General features: G+C 38.6%; 1 protein-coding gene across 1 annotated transcript in view; it reads right to left on the bottom strand.

Moving 5' to 3' along the window:
• ZFC3H1 (zinc finger C3H1-type containing) overlaps positions 1–15,449 on the bottom strand; it is a 57,389-nt gene that overhangs the window by 27,702 nt on the left and 14,238 nt on the right. Inside the window, 11 exon segments of the mRNA XM_075012841.1 lie at positions 443–564; positions 1,854–1,985; positions 3,452–3,561; positions 3,721–4,266; positions 5,394–5,525; positions 5,755–5,929; positions 6,183–6,329; positions 6,682–6,800; positions 7,108–7,245; positions 13,363–13,527; positions 14,329–14,532. Coding sequence (XP_074868942.1) covers positions 443–564; positions 1,854–1,985; positions 3,452–3,561; positions 3,721–4,266; positions 5,394–5,525; positions 5,755–5,929; positions 6,183–6,329; positions 6,682–6,800; positions 7,108–7,245; positions 13,363–13,527; positions 14,329–14,532 — 1,990 coding nt within the window.

Genomic DNA, 15,449 nt, shown 5'->3' with positions numbered 1-15,449 from the left:
TTTCTTTCTCCTCTGCTCCTCATCCCACTTCCCTCCTCTCCCCATCCATGAGATCTTGTCTGCTTTGTTTCTTGTTGGAATGAAATGCTCACTGAAATTAAGGAGTTTTCTCCTGAATAAAGCAGCTTTTCCTGAATGCAGGAGTTACTTGCTGTCTGGCTACATCTACACTACATTCCTCTTTCGAAAGAGGAATGCAAATGAGGGAAAATCAAACATGCAGCTGAAGCGCTGATTTACAAATCTTGCGCTTCATTTGCATCATCTTCTCCAATAGCTTTTTCCGAAGAGATTTTTTGGGGGTGCGAGGAAGCATCGTAGATGTGGTTCACTCGAGAAAGCCCTTTTTGAGAGAACCTTTTTCCCTGAAAACAATGAGGTTTACAGCTACCCTTTGAAAAAGCATGCCCCATTTTATATTCAGTGGAAATGGAAACTTAACCTGTTGCAATGCCGATTTCCTCATCAGTGCTTTTCTCTGAGCAGCCAATCAAAGCTAAATTGTAAGAAAGAATGTCCTGAAACAGCTGCTTTCGGTTAAGAGTGCAGTCCTTCATATGCTGCCTAAAAACAAAAACAGTTAGACTAAAAGGATTCACAGACAACAAAACATTATCAAAGATTTATCATCAAGGCCGCATTCAGTAAGAGTTACTTATTCCCATTCAACCAATAAAAGAATTAGAAGGAAAAATGTCTATGGAACACGTGTAAGATGCCCTGAAATTTCGACTATCGAACAAGTATGCGTTTAGACCTTGCTTAAACACAAACCTGCAATAACTAACTTTGGTTTTAATTCACACCTTTTGTTATTTCATACAAGTTTACATGTGGCCCATACTTGAAAGGCACAACACCACTGAGGTAACAAAAGGTGCGATTAAAACTGTACTGCTGTGCACTTTTGGGTAGACGAGTTTAGGTATCATAGGTATAGTTTCACCCACTGTACCAGGAAGAGATGTGCACGAGGGATGTAAAATATTAACTGGTAAGTATTAGTTTTACCATTAACCCACCCTATCTGTTAACCCCTTGTGCCTGGGTCTCAAGCTGTTCTCCTGCAGCAGAAACATCATTTTGAGATGGGGGCAAGAGATGTCTTGATGATCAGGGAGAGATGGACATCATGACAGGCCACTGGGAGCCAAGGCCCCTCCAGCACATTTAAGCTAGTGGAGAGGCTAAGGAGAAGCTGCAGGCCCAGAGGGCGGGGTAAAGTACTCTCTGAGGAGGCAAACAGCTTGCTGGTCAGGGATGAAAAGGTCTCTGGGGCCCTTCTCAATTCCTCAGTTAAAGCGTGTCATTTTAATAGTTTAAACTGTTAGCTTTTAAAACAATATTTACAGCCCTAATGTGTACTACTTTTAGTAAACAGTTTCAGAAGGGTAGGGTTAGTCTGTAGCTTCACAAAATAAAAAGCAGCCCTCTTGCTAATTTCCTCATTGTGTGCTAAATAGTATGTTTCCTCATCCACTGTTACGTCAGGTAATAAGAGACCCTGCAGTGGTGTTCCCACCTCACTATATAGGAGCCTAAAGGATACCCTGCAGGGTTCTGACAAATGGGGAACAAAATCCTCAGCAATCTCAAGCAATCTTTGTCCTTCCAAGTTTAAACATAAGAGTCCTCCCTCTAGGACTGGGATTGGCACAAGGATTTTCTTCTTGCCAAGTGAAATTACGCAGTCCAGCATTATTAATAGACAAAATGTAGAAAGCAAGGCCACAGCACAACATGTAGACAGACAGACCTTGTTAAAACTCAGACATGTCTATTTTAGTCTCCTGGCAGCAGTAAGCTCTGCAACAGAGATTTAGTACAAATGCACAAGGCTGAAAGCGACTCACCACTGGCAGTCATCATCATTACATGTGCCTGTTAAATCAAAACGGCAGAAACACTGTTTTGGCTCAATCATATTGCTGTACGATACTGAACTGAGATAAAGCTTTTCCTTGGTTCGAAAATAGGGGCTAAACCTAAAGAAAAAAATTACATGATGTGAATCCCTGGTAGGCAAACAGAAAAACTGTTTTTATTTTATGAACACACATATAGCTAGGAATTATATTTTGCTTCCAGTAGTATCTTGCACTTCTGAAAGGCTGACTAGAGTGGAAACATGGCCGTGTACCAAAGGCAACACAGAAGCACAGTTTTCTTTCATTCTGCGTGGATTTCTACTCCAATACCCTGCTCTCCTTTCAAGCACTGCAGCCAGTTACAGGTACATGAAGAATTAAGCAGACACTATAGGCAGAGTTACATATTACAGTTAAGATCTAATGCAACACTGTGAGACCTGTGCTCTTACACTTACTTAACTGGCATCAAGCAGCACCATTCCCAGACTGCTGGGAATTAAACTAACCTCAAAAGCCACGGTACTAAAAGCTCAATATGAAAGTGCTTCCAGAACAGATGCACTGAAACTCACTGGCCATTTACCGAAAGTGGCATTCTAATAAATGGCCCGGAAAATGCTAATGAGGAACAGATTCCAAAACAGCGAGTAGAGATGCAGCCCCCAGAAGGAAATTCTCCTTCTGGAAGCCCCTTCTTCCTAAAAATTTTCCGGAGATCCTCTACACGCTGTTTTGGAAGAGCTTCTTCCTAACTCCGACTCACGTGACCACATGCTAAATGAGGCACCTCATTAGCATTTCCCAGGCCATTTATTAGCATGCCACTTTTGGAAAAAGTGGCATGTACAGAAATGGCCACTGTGAGCCTTGCCGTATCAGACAGATGTTTTAGTGTTTTTTCTTTTCATATAAAGGAAGCTAAACTGTGATTTTAGTATTTTAGATTTGTCATTTACTAGGTTGTAAGGGAATCACCCTTTAATAGTCTGTACTATGTTAAAAGTGTACCAAAGTTTTTCTTGTAGGAATTTTATCCCTCAGCTTCTGCCTTGCAACTATATTACCAAACATATATAGAACAATGCAAATTTAGGGGTAATGTAACATAAAACAAATGCAAGGAGTGCTGCAGTGATTGCATTAACTTTTATATTTAATTCAATGCAATCCTCCATTTTTTAGAATTTGTTTAAATCTAATGCAGAAGTAATTTTATGTAACTGAAATGCCATAACCCTTGAGTCCATCTTGCTGCCCCAAATCAGGGGTCTACAGTAATGAAGGAATAATTGTGTCTCGAGTTAAGCTTTCTATATTTTAACCAGAAGTCTTCTTAAAATTTACTTTTCTGCTTCACAGCTTCAAGTGTTGTGCATTAGGTGTTGTGCTTAAAAGTTTATCATCCCATACCACTTCAAAATATCAAGTCTTCCAAAGAATGGAATCACATCTTAAGATTACAAAAGTTGTTCTGAAGCCAAACTTGCCTTTGGTTTTAAATAGAAATAAAAAGACAGCACTTCAAGCAATTAAAATATTCCAAACACAAAGAAGCCACATAGTCAGCATAGTCTTCATACCTGTAGGATTTAAAAACTAGAAGGGGACTATGATATGGCCCAAATGGAAATGGTTTCACTTCAGTTTGTTTACTTTGTGTAGTAACAATATCCATATCCACCAAAATTTCCTAGGAAACAAATGCACATTTAGAAGAACTGCACTATAGTTAAAAAAAACAAAAAACAAAAAAACTAATATTCATGAAAAGAAATGCCAATAACCACAAAGTAATTATAAGTTAAGTATTTAAAAAAAAAAAAAAAAAGGAGTCGAGGCACAAGTTTACCTGACCGTATAAAAGCTCTTCCTTAGAAATCATAACGGCATTACTTTTTATAAGTAGCTCTTTCAAGCTGTCAGCTTTAGCATAAAGTTTTTTCAGTTCATCAATATTCAACCCAAGAAAAAGTTCAGGTTCCTCCACTGCTTTTTTAGAAAGTTTGTTTACATCTTGTTTGGGGGTATCCATGTGCTTAAGATTAGGTTTAGTAAAAGAACTAGATTCTCTGAAAGATCTCCTTCGTTCTCTGTTTGAATTGGACAGAATTTCATCATCAAAATAGTTCTCTTCACTGTCTAAGGTCAGTTTGTCTTGTGTAAGGTCATGAAGTGATGGCTGAGGTAATACAAATTCAGATTCCTCTTCTGCACTCGGCGTAATAGTTAATTGTTCCCTGGTTTGAAGTGCACGGGCTTCTTTAAGTTTCTGAATCTTTAGGGCATACTCATACTCTAATTGTTGTAGTCGTTTCTTCTCCAAAGCTATCAATTCTGCTGGATGTTTTTTTGGACTTGATGCAGGGGAATGATCCAATTTCAACATTTTGTTTGGCTACAAAGAAAAAAAAAATCCCTCAATATATATCTCTTCTCATCTACTGAAATATTGATGGGGGCGGGGGAATGAAATGGTGAAACATTTGACTCAGCGTAGAAGTACATATTTTAAACTCTTGCCTGAACATTTAAACAAACAGCAGGAAAACCACAACATAATTTGCCACAATTCCACTGGAATGAATGTTCGCTGGTTTTTCTATTAAATTAGTTTCTACCACTGTATAAATCTTCAACACGCATATTTGGCTACCAAAGTTTAAATGTAAAATGCAAAACAAATGCATATTAAAGGGGAAAACAAATTTTAAAAAGTTCAAAAAACTGTCCCAGAGCCATGCTTTTCTTCCAAATTGCCTTCTTCAGCTTGTTTTCCATATTACTAAATATCAGATCCTCACTTACTCCTCTCAGGAGGACAGTTTGGGTAAAATCTTTGAAGGAGCTGAATCGTGATGTCACCCAGATGCAGGAATCCTTCCCCACACAGTTCAAGTCAGAGTCTTAGTACATCATTATTCATTTTCTCCAGCAAAAAGGCAGATGTAAAAATCCAACAGAAGAGGCTTTTTGAACAAACTTTGAGACTACAGGTGAAGCCTCCCTTGTCCAGCACCCACGGGACCTGATTGGTGCCGGACGAGAGAATTTGCCAGATGACAGATAGTATTTTCTAGCACATTACCAACACTTCCACTGCTTACTGGGCTCTTAGAAGATTTTTAGGGATAAATTACGGCTACACAACAGCACAGAACACCGAGAGCCAGGACTGGTGGCTGGAAACAAACTTTCTGGGACCACAGGAAACTTGGCCATACCCATGATAAGTGGTCATCCAGCTAATTAAAATCATGACTGATTATGGAGGAGTTCACCGTACAAGAGAGTTCCAGATTAGAGAGGTTCACCCTGTACTTATACATTACAATACAGCACACATACAGACAGAAATAGCTATAGCTGCATCGAGACAGAGAGAGGACCTTTCTTCACAGTTCACCTTTTAATATACGTCTTTTACCTGAGCTTCTGTTTGAAGATTATCGACTTTAGTTAGATAAACAAAGATATTATTGCTTTTTTATTAAAACATAGTGCAAGTTACTCTGACTGACTTACTCCAAGATGATCTTGTTCCAGTTTTCGTTTTCCAATTTCTTTACTTGCTACTGCTTTTGCTCGTGCAAGCTCTTCTCCATATTTTAACGCCAGAGCTTTCTTCACTGTAACACGTTGTTGAACCTTGTGAATCTGAAAAGAAAGACAAAAAAATATTTTAGCACTTCAAGAAAAAGTGACTCAGCACCAGTAAAGTCTGATTTGATGAAATTTAGACAGCTAAGTGAATTAATATTTTGCACAGTACAAACCAAATTGCACACGTCTAAAAGTGAATTTAAATAACCCCAAAAAATGGAAGTTCATATCATGACAGGAAAAAACCAGAACCTTTTATTTGCTGACAGAAGTTCAAACCTACTTGTTCCTGAAGCTTCTTCAAAAACACCCTATTAACATCCAGAATCTTTTCAGTTGCTTGCAGTTGCTCAGCAAGTTTAGTAATCTTATTTTCAGCAATTCGAACAGATTCTCTCTTCTTTGCTTCTTGCTGCAGGAGATGTTTCAAAACAGATTCATCCTTCATTAACAGAAGTCTAAAAATTAAAAAGTTGGTTTAATAAACACAATTTTCCACAGAATAAGATGGCAGAGAACTACAGGCTACCGCTTTGAATTCTGAACTTCTTAACCTTTTGCAACAGCCAATCACACACATTTTATAAAACTAAGTGACAACATGAGGTGGAAAGCAATGGATAATCAATCTATATTGAAGACGTCACATACGCTTGCATATTTGCATCCTAAACAAACTCAATGTTGTTTACATCATACTGAAGAACTTACTTGTGTTTCCTAAGTTTTGCTTCTGCTTCTGTAACTTGTTTTGTAACTATTGCTATTCTACCAACCCCATCGATTTCACCATCAGAATTTGCAGGAGATGAACCATTCTTCAATGGGTCAGATTTAATTAAACGCTGCTTCTCTCGACTGAAACAAATTAAAAAATGAAACACATGGAATACACAACAATTGCAACTAACTACATGTGTCTTCTACTACATATATTCCCAGAACATAAGTAACATGGCTATATTTCAGGTTAGAGTAGATTTTTGAAGCTATAACTGTTTCTAATCCATTCATATAATGGATGATCTTACTAAAAAGAATCTTAAAAAAAAAAAAAGGTCTTTTTGCAACGTAAGAAAGCATTTCACATGGATTTTTACTGATCTTTAACAGTTTTTTGTCAAAGGTAAAAGGACTGGTTACTGGTATGGTTTAAAAGCAAGATACACGTTCTCCAAAGCTATTCTGTTACACCGAAACGCCAATGCACCTGGCAATCTCTTCTTTTAAGAGTCGATATTCAATCTTCTTATCTTCTGGTAAGGCCTCTGGGGTTCTCATAGGGTCATTTTCTTTTTCTGACTTTGGAGGTACTTTGGGTTTTGAGGCCTGTCATAAAAAGAGAAATTAATCAAAAAATGCCAACACCCACACCCCCTTTTTATTTTTCAGTTAAGCATTTAGTACACCAAGTTTTATCCTGAGCTTATTTTTAACTAAAACCAAAAAGGGGGTTACATCATTCTTGCAATGTGATCAATTGCTGACCTATTTATATTACCACAGAAACACACTTTATATTTGTCTGTTTGTGACAGATGCCTATTGCTCTACATGCTTACTACAAAGTTTCCTATGAATTCCAAGATCAAAGTGCCCCAGTTAAGCTTCATAAATAAAGAGCTATATCATTTACCTCGACAGTTCTTCTTGCTTCTTTGATCATCGATTCTAGGCCTCCAAATACACTAGTAGTCGAGTTAGATGGCTCTCCATCCGATTCACTATCATCTGAATCGTTGAGTCTCACCACCACTGACTTATGCTTTGGAAGCTGCAGAGACAAAGTATTTATTTTGATAGCTAATGCCAAAAGAAATAAAGGCAGATACATTATAGCACATGCTTTTTTGAATACTTGCAATCCTGCTCCACCTATATCCTGGACCAGTCTGAGTATATACAGCTCTCATTACTAGAGTTTTTGAATGCCTCAGAAGTTTGGAAAGGATATATTCTCACACAACAGTCATGTGAAATAGGAAAGTATCTTAATTTCACGCATAGAGAAGTGAGGCAAAGAAAACAGCAAGCCACAAAGGAAGTCTGTACTAGCACTATGCAGTGACCTGTTAAGTCCCACTCTCACATATTCAAACCTGATGTTCAACACTCAACACATGCAATAAATACAGATTTTCACATGTATAGTTACAGGCAACTTCGCCCTCCATCCTCTAGATGATTCTCTCCCTACCTCTTAACAAAGCCATGATTAAATTTCAGTCAAGACTAGACAGCTAGAGTACTGTTTACCCTCTACCTTGGAATAGTGTCCCTTCAGTATGTTACAAATTTCAAATAAGAGACTTTTATTACTACACTTTCCTACATACACCCTTCTGCAATAACACCAGTTTAAAGAGCTGACAAAAGACATTAAATGTCATTTTCATTCTACTCTTCTTCTCAAAGCAAGTAGGAACATGGCCATAGAGAGGAGTGCCTAGAGAAGAGCGAATGTAGTTTTCCAGGGCAGCAGGAGGGTATAATAGATTAGCAGTTTGTCTTCTCCCTTCACCATCACTCCCAGCAGTAATGACAGCATCATACACACACTGTTCCAGCACACAGTGCAGCATTGCCAACCACAAGCATGCAAAAATTGTAAGTCAGGCACACACAAAAAAAAAAATCATGAATTAGACCAATAATAAACATTTGGCTCCTTTTCAATTTTCTCTACAGCCATGAGCGTTTGAAGCTTATTTTTAAAAAGAGAAAGGAATTTCATATAATTGCTTGATTTCAGGACTCAAGCAGGTACCTATAGCTGTGTCTACATGACAGAGCTTATCCCAGATACCCTGCATCTACGTTAGTGGGAAATGCCATACAAGCAGAACCTCCTATTGTAGATGTAGCAAATGCCAAAGTAGGACCAACTCCACCTTCCTGAATGACCTTAGCTATACCACGGTAGCAAAGCTCCAGCTCCACTTGTCAGCACAGTTGTCGCTAGGGTATGGGTTTTTTCCGTATTTTTATTTACATAGTTATGCCAGTCTCACCGCACTTCCTTTAATACACATAGGAAAATACAGGTTCAAACTCACTCATCCGGCAACATCCCTCATTCGGCAGGACAATGGAAGTTGTTGGATCAGAGAGCAGCCTCCATCAGGGAACTCTGGCATCTGGAAGTCCATGGCTGGGAGCCATGCCAGATGCGGGGAGGGCTTGGGGGGGGGAAGGAAGGGGGCCTGACCTCCCCTTGCCTGGCAAATCACCTTGTCCAGGACCACTCAGGTCCAAGGGTGCTGGATGAGGGAGATACAACCTGTACTCATATTCTGCCATATTCACAATCAGTAATGGCTTTTAGCAAGCCTGAAAACTTAGTGATTTTTCCATCACTATGTTGATTCAAAACTTCATTTTGTAGAGCTGTTCTAATCAAGTTGTTTGAAAAGTTATTAAAAGGAGGAAAAGTTAATCATATACAAACGTATCATCCATCATTTTAAATTAATGTAAAAAATAACTAACCTAATAATCATTAACTAGAATATACAGAAAAACTTATCAGTACCCAACCTTTTAAAAACTGCCCATCATCAGAGTGGATAAAAGTAATCTTGTATTAAAAAGGCTAAATACTGGCATTCATCTCCAATTAACTAACACAATTTTTCTTTGTCAAGTTTCTGTAACATAATTGTTGAATTAAATCTGACCCAGGAGAAATACAAGACAACAGGACAAAGAACTCTTTCAAAATTCTCTAACAGCTGACAAAGTGATTCAAAGTAGATTTAAAATAAAAAATTACTAGAACAGTTTACCGAACACATACAACTGCCAAATGATTAGCACAAATACAATGTGCCACAAAGACTGTGCGCCCTTTGTATCTCAAATTACTCTTATATTGTCTGAAAATAAGTTAGAAGTAGGCAGCAGACAGGAGGTGAGGAAATGGAAAGTTTGCCAGAAGGTGGGGAGGGGTGGAAATATGACCTTTCTTCCTCTAAAGTTATACATAGGGAGCACAATATCTTAAGATTTTTTAAAGTACATATGAATGACAAAGAGCAATGTACACAAGAGCTTATATCAGAAGTCTGTGAAACTCCCATAAATTCTTGTCCAAGTGTCATCACTGTAGTCAGTCCTCTTCTTTTGACTACTATCTTCCCTTTTCCTTATAAAATAGGTTGGAGGCAGTGAAACACTTCAAAAGGTGCTTCAGAGATATCACAGGACATCATAAATCAGATGAAGATTTAATCTGAACCCAGGTCTCATAACCAGTGTTCCCTCTAGTTTTTCCCACCCGTGTGCACATAAAATTAATTCCACTCGGGAGTGGGGCCAAGGGGTGCAGGGTTGGGGTGCAAGACTGTGAGGTCTCAAGCTGGAAGCGCCCTCTATGAAGTGGAGCTGGAATTGTCAATTCAGTTGGACTGGACGCCATTGCCGCCAATGGTGTCAAGTCCATCTACTCTGGGAAAGCTGGCAACCCTACCTGGATCAGCCCTACCTGGCTGCCACAGGTTCCCGTTCTGGCCTGTGTTGAGCTAAACAGAGCTGTGTGGTTTACAGGGAACTTAGCTCATAACTCTTCAAGTAGGATTCAAAAATACCAGTGTCCACACTAGATATATAATCAAATACCAGATAAACAGTCAGAACAGAAACTACCTCAACCATTTAGTGCTAGTCATCTGATGCCTCAATTCCCCTCCATCTTAAAAGTGAATCACAGAATGCTAGTCATCAAGTCCAGTCAGGCGGGTGGCAGGATCAGGCACCATCTAGATCATTCCTGTTAAGTATTTATCCAAACTGTTCTTAAATATCTCCAATAATGGCATGTCGAAAACCATCCCAGGCAAATTATTCCAGTAAATTGGAACCAACCTGACAGTTAGGAAATTCTTCCAAACGTTGAAGCTAAACCTCATTTACTGAAATTTAAGCCCATTGCTTCTTGGCCAATCATTAGACACTAAGGAGAATATTTTTTCATCACTCCTCTTTGTAATACTCTTTCAGGTACTTGAAAGCACCTATCATGTCCCCTCTCTGCCTTCTCTTTTGCAAATTAAATAAACCCAAATTCTTTTAATACTCTTTCATAAGTCATATTTTCTAGACCTTTAATCATTTTAGTTGCTCTTTGCTCAACCCTGTCCAATTTCTCCACATCTTTCCTAAAACATGGTCCTCAATACTAGACACAATATTCCAGGTGAGGCTTAACAGCAGAGTGAAAGAATAACTTCTCATGTCTTATTCACAACACTCTTGTTGCTGCATCCCTGAATCATGTTTGCTTCCCCCCGGCCCCCAACAGCATCTCACTATTGACTCAGCTTGTGCTCCACTATGACCCCTACCTCCCTTTCTGCAGTACTCCATCTTAGGGATTTTCCATGTGTGAAACTGATCCTCCCTTCGTGCAGTACTTTGCATTTGTCCTTATTGAACTTCACCTTGTCTTCCTGAGATCATTTCTCCAGTTTGTCCACATCATTTTGAATTCTGACCGTACTCTCCAAAGCACTTGCAACCCCCTCCAGCTTGGTATCATATGCAAACTTGCTAAACGCACTCTCTGGCACCATCTAAATCATTTATGAAGATATTGGACATCATAGTCCCAAAATCTGACTCCTGCAGAACACCTCATTATTCCCTTCCATCCTGTCTGTGAACCATTAATAACTACTCTATGAACGGTTATTGCACCAATTACATACCCACCTGATGGTAGTCCCATCTAGATTGCATTTCCCTAGTTTACTGATTAAAAAGGTCATATGATACTGCCTTACTAAAGTTCAAGTGTACCATGTCCACCACTTCCCCTTATCCACAAGGCTTGCTATGCTATCAAAGAAAGCTATGAGGTTGGTTTTATGTGGTTTGTTCTTCACAAATCCATAGCGATTGTTACCTATCACCTTATTATACTCCAGATGTAACAAATAATTAAGGGAGTCAATCTGCAAACATCATCTTTCCTGGCACTGAAGTTAAGATGAATGATCTGTAATTTCCTAGGTTGTCCTTATTTCTTTTTTTATAAATGGGCACTATATGTGCCCTTTTCCCAGTCTTTGCGATTTCTGACTTTCATTAATTTTCAAAGATCATAGCTAATGGCTCGGCTACACCCTCAATCAGCTCCTTGCATATTCTAGGATGCAGTTCATCAGGCTTTGGTCACCTGAATCCATCTAACTTATCTAGGTAATCTTTAACTTTTTCTTTTCCTATTTTAACATCTTGACCCATCCCATTTCCACTAGCATTCACTGTATGAGGCATCCAGTCTCCATCAACCTTCTTGGTGAAGGCTGAAACAAAGAAATCATGAAGTACCTCTGCCATTTCCATGTTTTCAGTTAGTGTTTCTCACTCACTGAGCAACATGCCAAGCCTGTCTTTGGCCTTCCTCCTACCTCTAACATACCTGTAAAATGTTTTCTTGTTTCCCTTTACATCTCAAGCTAGATTGAGTTCATTTTGTATTTTCACTTTTCTAATTTTTCCCCTGCATTCCTGTGTTATTTGTTTATACTCCTCCTCTGTTCTTTGACCTAATTTCTAGTTTTTATATAATTCCTTTTTGATTTTTAGATCATTCAAGATCTCCTGGTTAAGTCAAGCTGGCCTCTTGAAATACTTATCTTTCCTATGCAGAGGAACGGTTGCTCTTGTGCCCTTAGTAATGTCCTTTTGAAAAACTGCCAACTGTATTCAAGTGTTTCTCCTTATAGTCTTGGTTTCCATGGGACCTCACCTACAGCTCTCCAAGTTTACTCAAGTCTTTCTTCTGAAATCCACTGTCTTTCTTTTGCTGTTCTCCCATCTTCCACTCCTTAAAATCATGAGATCATTTCATGACTTCCACCCAAGCTGCCTGCTGCTTTCAAATTCTCAACCAGTTCTTTCCTATTTGTTAATTGAATTTCCCCCTGTAGCTTTCTCCACCTTTTGAACTAAAAAATTGTCTCCAATGCATTACAAGAACTTGTTGGATAATCTGTGGCTTGCTGCGTTCTTTTCCCAACAGATGGTTGGATATTCGAAGTCTGATCTCCACCAAGTTCTGTGCTTTGGATGATTTTGTTAGTTGTTTTAAAAAAGCCGCATCCACTTCTTCTTCCTGGTTAGGTGGTCTGTAGTAGAGCCCCAACATGACAACTCCCCTGTTTTCACCCCATTTAATCTTTTTAAATACCGGTTTCACTGTTTCTTTTTTTAAATTTTTTTATTCCCCAAGCATCTTTTGCCGCTAAAATCTCCCCTCACCTTCAACTTGGTATAAGATAATACCAAATCAAATTAGTGAATTGTATATAAAGTCTCTCTCTCTCAGATTCAGTGGACTTTGGACTATGCTTTAAAATGCTCATACAGTGCTTTAAATCTCTAAGGCGCTGAATACTAAAAGTGGGAAAGGGTGGTAATCTTCAGTGTCTGAAATTCCTAATGAAAGATAACCAAAGGCAATTTAAATAAGTGACAGCTACACCATTTTTCACTATACTGATACAAGAATCTCCAAATACTTTTTCTGCTTGCTTCATGTGCCTTATCTTCTCAGGATTCTCTTCTGCCCACCCCAACTGAAAAACTCATTTTACTTACTTTTTAAGTCATTTTAATAAATTACTTAAGAAAGGCCACTATATCTTCTTCAAGCTCAGGAAAGCCATACATTCTTAGGTGTACCACAGAATTAAATATGTTACTGCAAGTAAGGGAAAGAGAATGGTCCAGCATGCCAAAGATTCTTAATCACTACTCTAAAACAGTTATTTTAGAGGGAAATGACATCTTTATGCATAAGCAGGTTCTTTACTTTTAAGTAACCGTATGAATTACGACTACTTCACAAGATGATCTTATTAAAAGAAAACTGAAGTTATTTCCTTACTGTTATTACTGCTCGTGGAGGTCGCGGTACTCTAACAAACTTTGTGTTCTGTACCCGAGGCTGGGATACGGTATTAATACTGACTGCCGATAGATTGCTTCTTGGCACGGGCTGGGAATTATTAGGAACTGGAGGTGAAGGTGGACCACTATTACTTGATGTTTCCTATATACAAAAATTAAAAGCATAATCAGGAAAAAATAATATACAGTATCAACAGTGTTTCAAAGATGTAGTGCTGTATATGAAAAATAATTGAAAAATGTTAACATATTAGTGCCTATGTCATATCTCATCTTTTATCAGAGAGACTAGACCACTAGAACACATTTCAATTTTCTCATCAGGGGCATATTACTACTACCACTTCTGTAGTTACATAGTTAGGCCAAAAAAAGCACACTAGGAAAGAATGGTCGTGCTCCAGCTTAGAAGCGATTTGCAAAGGAAATACATTTGCAGCCTCTTTTACAAGGTCATATAAGCAGTTTAAATTTAATATTCATTACAATACCAGGAGGGATGGGGATAAGTTCTGTTTGGTTTTATTCCCTCCAAAATGCCATCTAATTTGCTGAAGGGCTGAAGTGAAGCAAACGCTTTCTCAGCCTCTAAATGTCAGGGTAGATGACGTTTGAATCTTTAACAAACTAACTCTTAGAAGAAAATTCTTTTTGCTAAATAGCTATTGAGCAAATAAACGTAATAGCAAATAAAATCCCTTTCAACCGTTCAAGTTTTAGTCCCTTGAAATGTCACAATCCTACTTGTCCAACCTGTTTTTGCTGGAGGACAAGATTTATAATGCAAGTCCAGCATATTTAAAAAACCAGGACTGTTTTATTCAGTCACAAACCAGTGCCAACCAAAAAAAAAAAAAAATTAAAAAGCTACAGTTGGCACAAGACCTTTAAAGTTAGCTCAAGATTGCCATCTACAGGCTATATTCACAAAGTACTGGACTACCTCTGATCTGAAAGCTCGTTTGTTTGCTAGAGACTTGAGTAGCTCTTCCCGAAGCAGCATTTCTTCTTCTTCCTCCTCATCTGCAAATGGAGGTTTGGGTGGCTGTTCGGGTTCCTCAGGAGGAAGAGGTGGAAGAGGTGGAGGAGGCTCAAGGGAAACTGAAGAAATGCCCTCCACATAAAGTTGGCTCAATGGCTGTATGGTCTGAGAAACATTTAAAAAGGAAAGATGGTTTGAAAAATCAAAGAGAATTAACTAAATCTTTCACTGAAAAATTACACAAAGGACATAAACTAAACCAATCAGTTAAGGTTTGATATAATTCAAATGGAAGTGATTTAAACAGCAATGGCTATCATTAAACTGCTCTTATTTACAAAAAAAGAAAACTGGTAAAAACAGTAAGTAACGAAGTCCTAGCCCTTTAAGGGTTTGTCCCTTCAGCTTTATTACAATGCTCTTTAAGGCTAGACATTCAGAAATTTAAGTAAGCCAAAAGAAGACTATGAAAGTTCTCAGTGTTCAACAAGAAGAGGAAGACAGAGAATAGCAGGCTGCTGGCAAATTCCTGGATGAGAAGACAACTAGCATCTACTTCAAATTGATACTGGGTAGATAACAGACCTAAAACAGAGCCAAAATAGTATCTGGTGTGGAGTACTGATGCTAGAGATGACATACATTTTGCACGTAGGGCCTGAGGACCAAAGTCCAAGAAGGAAGAGGTGATGCAAGAGGGGAAGGAACTGACTCCAGTTGCAAAAGTGGAGACAGTTGAGCCTAGAAAGGATTGAAAGAGTTGTCTGGTTTTTGTTGATGCTGGAAAGGAAGTTCTTCTGCACAGGCACTCCAACACCAGAGTTGGAACTACTGATCAGCATAAAGGTAGAAAGACAAAGGCACCACAAAAGGGCCTGGGAAAGCAAACTTGTTAGACGTTATTAAAAAATTCTCACATACACTCATCCCTCGCAATACGAGCGCAATTGGTTCCCAAATTTCTGCTCATTGGCAAAAACTTGTAAGAGGGACACTAAATTCCCATTAAAATACACGTAAAGGTCTCTGATTGGTTCCAAGTGCTCGTAACTCAGTGAAGGAGTGGCAACACAAGACACTGC

This window comes from Carettochelys insculpta, chromosome 1 (genome assembly GCF_033958435.1).
Source record: "Carettochelys insculpta isolate YL-2023 chromosome 1, ASM3395843v1, whole genome shotgun sequence".
Taxonomy (NCBI): Eukaryota; Metazoa; Chordata; order Testudines; family Carettochelyidae; genus Carettochelys; species Carettochelys insculpta.
The sequence above is the reverse complement of the archived record's forward strand: the minus strand, read 5'-3'. Positions and strand labels throughout refer to the sequence as shown.